The 10400-nt window shown below is 41.9% G+C and overlaps 1 protein-coding gene across 1 annotated transcript; it reads left to right on the top strand.

Moving 5' to 3' along the window:
• The first annotated feature begins 730 nt into the window (after positions 1-730).
• Positions 731-10165, top strand: RERGL (RERG like). The gene is made up of 5 exons (XM_034782012.1): positions 731-1319; positions 2188-2244; positions 5935-6008; positions 7524-7672; positions 8685-10165. The coding sequence occupies exons 1-5, from the start codon at positions 1268-1270 to the stop codon at positions 8965-8967; spliced, it is 615 nt and encodes a 204-aa protein (XP_034637903.1). The 5' UTR covers positions 731-1267; the 3' UTR covers positions 8968-10165.
• Positions 10166-10400: the final 235 nt, after the last annotated feature.

Below are 10400 nucleotides of genomic sequence, written 5' to 3'. Positions count from 1 at the left end.
TCTTTAATGTACTGTTATTCAAAGTAATTCTACATAGTTTGAACAAACTGCACATGGATTGCTACTTGAAATGTGGACTGTTATTTACCTGTGAATGTCAGTGAGCACATAAATCTTAAGGCATTATTTCTGTTCCCTGATGGATTAATAACTTTTACAATGGGGTTTTCTGTGCGAATGTTTACAGAACATGAATTTAAAAGTTGCTCTCATGATTATTCAAGTGCATGAGATTACAAATTAGCTTCTGTAAGCATATGTGCTAGTAAAACTTTGATTGAACCAACTTCTGCCTCTATATGGAGATGGAACAATGCAGCTAAATCACAGTACTAGAAGTAGAAAAGGGATCTATTCTTAGTTTTTTAAAGTTTTGTTTCTAGTAAAAGTTACTTTGCATTGCTAGTACCACTTTTTTTCATACATGTGCAATTGTCTATTTTAATGTCCTCACCAACATCCAAAGCCCTTGGTCCAAAAGACAAATTCTCTGCAAACAACTTAATAAAAACATTTCTGAGTTTTGAACAGCTACAACTACTAAGCTTTGCACCTGGCTTTACAAAGATTCAAACTATTTACTGTATGGTGGGCAAAAAGCGAGGAAAAATATGGGGGAGGTTGTCAGGAATTTGCAAACAAGTTTCAGCTCAGAGTAAATGTTTACAGACAGAAATAAATATGTGATTTGCCAGAGGAACTTTGTTCCATTTCCATGTTTCCTCACAAATCCAAGGGGGTCACTTTCACATCTTCCTGCAAAATGCACGTGCGTGAGAATCGCTAAAGGAAGTGACTGCCTCATTTGCAAAAACAAAACAACCAGCCACTGACCCTTCCTTGTCCTTTGCTCTGATCGGTAAATAGAAACTTCCCGGGGGAGAAAAGAAACCCTGGAGATGATCGCTGCCAAGGTGAAGGAAGAGGCGCCTGGGCAACTCCCAGTCTAACTGCTTCTTGCAGGCAACACCGCGTGGGCGGTCTGCAGAGCTGCGTTGCTCGAGGAACAAAGAGACCGACAACTGCCTCCCCTTGACATCCCCCGCCCAGGAGGTTATAAAGAAGTGGCGGGCAGGGGCAGCAGTTTGGGGAGTGCTCGCTGTGGGAGCGCGCCGGGGCCCCTGCGTGCAGGTCACTAGAGATTGCCAGGGGGTGGAGGCGAGGTGGCAGCACAGCTGGAAGGCACAGCTGGAAGGCACAGCAGGCTCTGCACTGAAGAAGCCGTTTGAAGAGCTCAGGCAGGAGCGGGAGAGACGGCTGGCTCAGGATGAGTGAGCTGAAGCTCGCGGTGCTGGGCAGTAGAGGAGCTGGCAAGTCTGGTAAGCTTACAAGTTAACTTTGTGGGCTGGGGGAGGGGGGTATTTAACAAGTGGGATTTACATGTTACCCGGGTCCCTCCCAAGTTTTGTAAGGGTGGTTGCGTCTCGAGCAACTTGACTTTCTTAGTATCAGAAGGGTAGCCGTGTTAGTCTGGATCTGTAAAAAGCAACAGAGGGTCCTGTGGCACCTTTGAGACTAACAGAAGTACTGGGAGCATAAGCTTTCGTGGGTAAGAACCTCACTTCTTGCATCTGAAGAAGTGAGGTTCTTACCCACGAAAGCTTATGCTCCCAACACTTCTGTTAGTCTTAAAGGTGCCACAGGACCCTCTGTTGCTTTTTGACTTTTTTAATAATCCATTGATCATGCGACTCAATGGCCAGCGGTCTTCTGCACCAAGACAAAGTAGGAAACAGCGACACTGTTTAAAGATTTGTCCAGTCCCGTTGCACACTGGCTCTTCCATTGTGCTACTACTAGGAGTCCCGGATCTTCACCTCCCCCTCCAACCTCCCAGACTTTTGCATTATTGATCACGCAACTGTTCGGTCTCCAATCTGCATCCAAAGAAGTGAGGTTTTTACCCACGAAAGCTTATGCCCAAATAAATCTGTTAGTCTTTAAGGTGCCACCAGACTCCTTGTTGTTTTTGTAGATACAGACTAACACGGCTACCCCCTGATACTTAGTCTCAGTTTGCAACACTCCCCCTTGGCAATCATTTGGAGCGGTGTGTAGCCGGGGAGAGAACACGACTGAATTTTAAATGTCGTGGGTTTTTGCTCACCAAGTAAGATCAAAAGTTGTATAAAGTTAACCGTCACTGAACCAGGCATGTGCTTAGCTGGAGTTTGTTTTGTATTGCAGCCCTAACAGTGAGATTCCTAACCAGGCGTTTCATTGGAGAATATGCTTCTAATTCTGGTAAGTTCCCATTCGCAACTTTGCGTTTTGTTTTAGGCATTCTATAAATCATACCGCTAACGAGTACTAAAGCCATATAAATATGAACTGTCAATTTTAATTTCCTACCAAGTACATACCTGAATTCTCTTTTTAAATTCTCAGTTCTGTTTAGAAGTGTTTCCTAACATCTAATCAAAGTGTTTCTTTTTGGGTTATATACGTTCATTGAAATAATTTGCCAAGGAGAATAGTGGATGATGAGCTATTTGAACCTGGAGAAGTAGGTTTATTATAGTTTCACAAAGTATCTTTAAAATGGAAACCGAATAATCTTTTAAAATAGTGATTTAATTTTAGTTTGTTACTTTGAGTTGCTGATGAAAATATAAAATATGAAGAATAGAAACATAAAACTCATGTAGAAAGCAGATGTATAAAAATGAACATGTAAAACTCAGCACACACTGTGCCAGGTAAAGTACTAATCAGAAATAAAAAGGGCAAGGAGCTAAAGAAATTTGACTAGAGCAGACACAAAAAGAATGGTAAACTCTGTACATCATAAAGTGGAGAGAAGACAATTAAAGAAGGGAGTGAAGAAATAGAAAAAAGTAATGTTTTTATCTTCTCTACAAACAACCTTCTTGTTCCAAGAGGCATTTTTCAGGAAAAGGCAAAAATTGGCCTTAAGAGACTTGCATTTTCCATAGATAAGCTATGGAGCACCTGGAGAAAGAGAATGCAGTAAGAGGGAGATTTCCAGAGGCACAAAGGGCAGTTACCCACCCCACTTTCATTATTTGTATTGCAGTAGTGCTTAGGAACCCCAGTCATGGACCAATGCTCTATTGTGCTAGGTGCTGTACATACAGAACAAAAAGTCTATACCACAAAGGATTGACAATCCAAATCTAATCTTTGGAAAGGAGTTGAGTGCATAACTGCCCTTTGTGTCTCTGAGAATCTCCTAAATCAGCTGGACTCAACAGGACAGAGGAACTAGCCAGTACTGTGATTTTCCCCCCCCCCCCCCCCCAAAAAAAATACCTGCTGTTTTTCAAGGAAAATTTTTAACAAACCCATGTATTTGTAAAGAGAAACTTGGGCTGTACAAACACTGTTTGAAAATAATTTTTGCCCTGCTTCTACAACTAGGAGGTGAATAAAATAAAAAGCAATCCACAAAGCAGCCCAGAACATTTTGAGGTGGAATCAAAAAGAGATTGGATTTCAAAAGTTTTATGTTCTTTCTTAATTATGGATACCACAATGTTTGAGTGTGCTGCAGATTTGATCCTTCTAATTTTCCCATCCCAAATATTCACTTGAGGGTTCTGAAGGAGATAAGGAGATAGATGAGCATAGGCCAGATATTTGTAAGAACTGCAGCTGTACCAGCAGACTAATGTGGTACTGATTGGGAGTCGAGGAGAATCCTAGGAATGGTGAGATTTATCTGGGCCCTGTCTGCACCAGGAATTGTTTGAAATGTTCCCACCATTACAAACACCAGTTCAGCTCCCCGCAAGGTTAGCAACACTGGCAGCCCTAGACTGTAAATGGCCTGCTAGTTGCCAGTACTGTTTGAAATACTGTGCTGATTAGATTTGCTCAGAGCAACAGGGTGCTTAGAATGGTGTCAAGTATCAGGGGGTAGCCCTGGTAATCTGTATCCACAAAAACAACAAGGAGTCTGCTGGCACCTTAAAGACTAAGGCCGTGGCTACACTCAGAACTCCAAAGCACTGCCACGGGAGCGCTCCTGTGGCAGCGTTTTGAAGTGCGAGTGTGGTCTTGCGCCAGCATTGGGAGAGAGCTCTCCCAGTGCTGCAGGGACTCCACCTCCACGAGGGGATTCATTTACAGCGCTGGGGCACTGTTTACACTGGCGCTTTACAGTGCTGTAACTTGCTGCGCTCAGGGGTGTGTTTTTTCACATCCCTGAGCAAGAAAGTTGCAGCGCTGTAAAGTGCCAGTGTAGCCAAGCCCTAACAGGTTTATTTGGGCATAAGCTTCTGTGGGTAAAAAACCCACTTCTTTACATGCATGGAGTGAAAGTTACAGATGCAGGCAATATATACTGACACATGAAGAGAAGGGAGTTACCTCTCAAGTGGAGAACCAGTGTTGACAGGGCCAATTCAATCAGGTGGATGTAGTCCACTCCCAATAATAGATGAGAAGGTGTCAATTCCAGGAGAGGCAAAGCTGCTTCTGTAATGAGCCAGCCACTCCCAGTCCCTATTCAAGCCCAGATTAATAGTGTTGAATTTGCAAATGAAGTTTAGTTCTGCTGTTTCTCTTTGAAGTCTGTTTCTGAAGTTTTTTTGTTCAAGAATAGTGACCTTTTAAAAAAAAGACTCCTTGTTGTTTTTATGGTGTTTAGAATAATGGCAACATCTTGTCCCACTCTTACTAGCAACTGATGGAGATTTTCAAAATATTTCCCTAATGTAGACTATGCCCCAGATTTTAAAAGGCATTTGGGTTTTGCTGTGGTCAGCATTGCAAGACCTAACTGATTTAGGAGTCTAAGAGATTTAGGCACTTAGTAGTCTAAATCCCATCAATTGGATTGTGTCCTAAGTGCCTGAATCCCTTTTAAAAATGAGATTTAGGTCTCGCTTTTTAAAGGTATTTAGGAATTGTGCTCAGTATTGCAATGTCTGAGTCTCATTTTTAAAAGGGATTTAAGCATTTTGGCTCCTAAGTGCCTGAATCATTTTTGAAAATCAGGCTGAGGCCCCCAAATCAGTTAGGCATTGCGACGCTGAGTGCAGCAATGTCTAAGTAATTTTAAAAATCTGGGCGTATGTCTCAGATTCTAAGAATACAGTTTAAAGACTCGATCCTGCAAACACTACTGAGGGAAATGCTTGCTACTGTGAGGTTTTCCATTTGAGCACTAGAATGTCTCATTGTAGTTAAGTATTACTCCTGGTACCAGCTTTTTCAGGATCAGCACCCAAGTTCAGGCTTGTATAATACCAGCATAATTATAACTTGATAGGGTCAAACCAACACTGCTTATGTGAGGAAGACTCATACCCACCTAACCTATTGAGAAAAAAAACCCTAATAAACGTTACACCGTTATGGTTCTATTTTACCTAGAGGAAAAAACTTTGCATAAGGCTGTGCATATGTGCTGAACATGCATAATAGAATAAGTGGGTCATCAGAAGTTACCCGATTCCAAGTTTACATTCCCTCTACCCTGAAATCATAGCCAGCTCCTGCTCCCATCACTTCTCAACATGCAGGTTGCTATCATGTCCTAGCTACCCTAAAACTTTCATAATATTTGTAAAGAGATTTTGGGGAAATTACTCAGTATCCTAAATGCATGAGCATTTACCTATGCATGCTTATCTGCTGTCTCAAATGGCAAGCACTATGTTCTAACAATGTTCCCTCACACATTGGCACCTATTGGGGCATTACAGTGGAATAGGACCTGGCCAGCCATTAGCTGAGGGACACAATTAAGCACTGCACAATTCATTGTGGGCATATCTGAGGGATGGATTCACTTTCCAGTAACGCATCAGGCTCTGCCAGAGGATTGCTATCAGACTTGATGAACCAAGGGCTAATTCACTACAGCAAATCTTGTATTTCTCCATTGGCAGTATAGCGATTAAAGCCTGTTTTCCCCCCCTCTACTTGTTAACTCTGATATTGATTTTAATGCCATGTGTCTTGTAGAGTGCATCTACAAGAAACATATGTGTCTGGATGGGAGGCAAATGAACTTGGAAATTTATGACCCTTGTTCACAGGTAAGCGCAACTTATAAAAGATGAGCACAGCAAGACTGCTCCCAAAAGTCCTTTGAAGAGTGAGGTGGCAGGGAGGAGAGAGGAGAAAAGCTAACTCACACTTTGCACTTTTTAGCAATTGACATGGAATATTGAAATTCCTGTAGCTATAACATGTAGCTGTCAGGACTCTCTCTGTACTGAGCATTTTCCAACTTTACAGAATGAGCCCTTCATTGGACAACTATCTGGTCAAGGCTTTTCCATTTTTACAGCTACTAATGGCAACCAAATGTAACATGGTACAGTAAAATTACATGCATCTTTTAATTCATAGGAGGGGCAAAAAGGTTGCAATCACTATTTATATAGTTTCCCCAAATATCCTTTTAAATGGTTAATTTAAAAACATCTAACTAAATTTCATTTACCCGTGGCCATGGCCAAATAGACAGCCCTGGAAACTGAAGTCCTGTATTCCCAGAATAGATCCAATGATACAGCCCACTTCATCGGATGCATAGAATGGAGCATATAGTAAGGATATATATCTATATCTATACACACACACATACAGAGAACATGAAAAAGTGGGAGTTGTCCTACCAACTCTAAGAGGCTAATTAATTAAGAGAAAAAACGTTTGCAGTGATAATCAGACAATCAAGATAGCCCATTACAGTTCTGTCTGATTATCACTGCAACCTCTTCCCCGAAATCCCTTTCTGTAGTGGGGGACCCCAAAACTGGATGCAATACTCCAGATGTGGCCTCACCAGTGACGAATAGAGGGGAATAATCACTTCCCTCGAGCTGCTGGCAATGCTCCTACTAATGCAGCCCAATATGCCATTAGCCTTTTTGGCAATAAGGGCACACCGTTGACTCATATCCAGCTTCTTGTTCACTGTACTCTTCAGGTTCTTTAGTGCAGAACTGTTGCTTAGCCAGTCAGTCCCCAGCCTGTAGCAGTGCATGGGATTCTTCCATCCTAAGTGCAGGACCCTACACTTGTCCTTGTTGAACCTCATCAGATTTCTTTCGGCCCAATCCTCCAATTTGTCTAGGTCACTCTGAACCCTATCCCTACCCCCCAGCGTAACTACCTCGCCCCCCAGCTTAGTGTCATCCGCAAACTTGCTGATGGTGCAATCCATCCCATCATCCATGTATATAAAAGGGTTAAACAAATACTGATGACCACAATTGTGTGCTCAGTTACCCTGGGGTAAATTCAGAGGGACTCCATTGCAATCAAGGGAGCAGAGTTTGGCTGTAAGATTTAATTTAACTTTACTGATAATTAAGGCCTATCAAGGCCGGTTTAAAGTTCTGAAACACTGTTTATACATTCATTATAACAGTCATCTCCAATGATGGTTATTATTTATTTGTAGCTCTTTGGAGTACCAGTTTCAGATCAGGGCCCCATTGTGCTGTGCAATGTACAAACATGTACGTTTTAGTTAGAAAATATTGCACAGTGACAACAGTAACGGATTCTTTCTATTGTTGTATGCATTTCATTGCCTTCAGCCACGACAGGGGAAGCTGTCCCTCACTGATGAACTCCACTGGGCTGACGGATTTGTCATTGTGTATGACATCAGCGACAGAGCTTCCTTTGCCTTTGCAAAGGCATTGCTATACAGGCTACGAGATTCCCACCTGGCAGGTTGCAAAAGGTAAGTTGTATTATAAATATTACATTTCTTTCGATCTAACGTATGAAAAGAGATGTCTGTGAGCTCTAGGCACCCTAATAGCCACTAAAATGACACTCCGTACAGCAATAGCACCCAGCAACATAACAAAAGTAGTCATATACTAGCTGGTAAATTCAGCAGCAAAATATAACCCTTCCACCCAAAACCCAATATACTTTAGGCTTTTACATTCTTGTTTCACATGTAAATCATACTGTCATGCTAGGTGATATAAGACTAACTAATCTGATCAAGATTAGACAATGTGCAGATTAAAATGCTGGTAGTTAGGCTATGCTACAGCTCCCCCGCCCCATTGCTGTCACCAGTGGAGCTGCACCAATGGGAAGTTTGAAGAAAATACTAGTGTAGATACAATCAGGGAGGATTTGGCACCAAGAACTCCTCCTAAACTCTGTCCTGGGCAGTGACATCAACTCCCTTTATGTCCTTGGGCAAATAATTTAAATTAGCTCAGACGTGAGTGGCACAAATTAATTAAATTAATTAACTAGTTAAATGTTTAAAAAGTGAGTGCTAAGTGTCGGTATTCACAAAAATTGACCTAGGGATGCATAACCTGCTGAGGCTTTTGCCTAAATAAAACAAGATCTGAGAATAAAATCATCTTAAATTGGGAAATTGTTTAAATTATATTTTCAACCCCTTTCACCGTATACTGTCTCAGCCTTAATCCCTTGGTGTGTATATTTTTCATACTCTTTTTAATATTTAAGGGGGGAAATGTACTGTCAACAATTTTTTTAGCCTTAATAAAACATAACTAAAATGAGGTTAAGTCATTTGCCTCACAGATGTGGTAGGAGGCTTTATAGCAAACTGAGATCCTAGATAGCGTTCAATGGTATAAATTAATATAATAATATAAACATTTCTTATCAGTTTTCTTTGGATATGCAGCATCCAAGAGCAGGTACCCTGTAGCATTTCTATAAGGCTTTTTGTCTAATCAAAAACTTTTTGATTTCAGAGTGGTAGAGTCAGCTGTATTCTTAGTTGGTAACAAGCAGGATCTATGCCATATGAGAGAAGTAGGCTGGGATGAAGGACAAAAGCTGGCAATGGATAACAAATGCCAGTTCTGCGAACTGTCTGCAGCCGAACATTGTCAGGAAGTAGTGACCATGTTCACGAAAGTCCTAAGAACCATCACCACAAACTTCAAAGTGAAGGAAAAGAGACGACCCAGTGGGTCAAAGTCAATGGCCAAACTAATCAACAACATGTTTGGGAAGAGGAGGAAGTCTGTGTAGTGGATGTCCAGGCTCATGGAAACCATTGAACAATGATACACTGAAACATTGCAACAGTGGGCCATATGCAATGCTTGGACTCAGCCAATGAGTACATGTGTTTAAAAGGTCTCCATTTGAAAGGATGATATGTCAGTACAAACCAAAGATGATTGGCAGTGTGGACTAGTAGACAGAGTACTGCACTGGGATTCAGAAGACCTGGGTTCTATTTACAGCACTACCATGGACCTGCTGTGGACCTTGGCAAGTTTCTTCATCTATCTGAGCCTCTGTTTCCCCTCTCAACCTGTGTCTTGTCAGCTCTTAGAAGGACTGTCTTTTACTACTTTCAGAGTAGCAGCCGTATTAGTCTGTATCCGCAAAAAGAACAGGAGTACTTGTGGCACCTTAGAGACTAACAAATTTATTAGAGCATAAGCTTTCGTGGACTACAGCCCACTTCTTCGGATGTTTGTAGAGTGCCTACCAACAATGGGGCCTTAATCTTGGTTGTAGCTTCTAGGTGTTACTGTAATATTAATACTTTTTTTCCAGTGAACTCAGCCTCTCTGTGCCTTGCTGAACAATAGCCCAACTTCAGAATTCCAAGATTTATCTGTAACAGCAATTGCACTAACTGAAACCAGGATTGGTACTTTGTGATATTGCACTTGTAAGTAAATGAGTGGAGGATACTTAATGCCTGACTTTCAGGGCTTCCTTCTCCTGAAAAGCTGCCATGAGTAGGGAATCAGATAAATGAGGTCATCAGCTGTCTCCCATTTCGGTATTCCTGCTGGAGCTTGATGGGCGGAAATATGGTCCAGTGGATAGGAAACTGGAATAGGAGTCAAGAGCCTTGGGCTCACTTTGGCTCTGCCGGTGACTTGCTCTGTGACCTTGGACAAGGTCTTTTTGGGCGAAATTTACTCCTATGCATCAATTTTATCTTCCCTGGCCACCTGGGTATTTGAATCCATGATTTCAAACTTCAGAGGTGGAAGCCAATCCCTTACACCATCTTTCACTCTTATGCAGCTGGCCAGTTCAGCCGATGTATCACTGAAATCCAACTTAAGAACTCAGGCCAAATAAATTAAATTAATGGAGATATCCTATCTCCTAGAACTGGAAGGAACATTGAAAGGTCATAGAGTCCAGCCCCCTGCCTTCACTAGCAGGACAAAAGTACTGATATTGCCCCAGATCCCTATGTGGCCCCCTCAAGGATTGAACTCACAACTCTGGGTTTAGCAGGCCAATGCTCAAAGCACTGAGCTATTCCTTCCCCCAGGCCAAGATTGTCAAAAGTATTTAGGCACCTAACTCCCATGGATCTCTGCCCTTAATTTGGTCCTCTGCATAGGGGTGATTTTCATCCTCCATGCCTCAGTTTTCTTATCAGCAAGATGGGTATAATGATTGTCTGTGCACTCTTATTTTATTTAGGA

The sequence above is a fragment of the Trachemys scripta genome, chromosome 1 (genome assembly GCF_013100865.1).
Source record: "Trachemys scripta elegans isolate TJP31775 chromosome 1, CAS_Tse_1.0, whole genome shotgun sequence".
NCBI lineage: Eukaryota > Metazoa > Chordata > Testudines > Emydidae > Trachemys > Trachemys scripta.
This window is presented reverse-complemented; position numbering and strand designations above follow the sequence as displayed.

Excerpts from the sequence above, each read along its gene's own strand:
- RERGL (XM_034782012.1), top strand. The coding sequence starts at position 1,268 with ATGAGTGAGCTGAAGCTCGCGGTGCTGGGCAGTAGAGGAGCTGGCAAG. Across the intron at positions 1,320-2,187 it reads TAGAGGAGCTGGCAAGTCTG|CCCTAACAGTGAGATTCCTA; the intron begins GTAAGCTTACAA and ends TTTGTATTGCAG. Across the intron at positions 6,009-7,523 it reads TTTATGACCCTTGTTCACAG|CCACGACAGGGGAAGCTGTC; the intron begins GTAAGCGCAACT and ends CATTGCCTTCAG.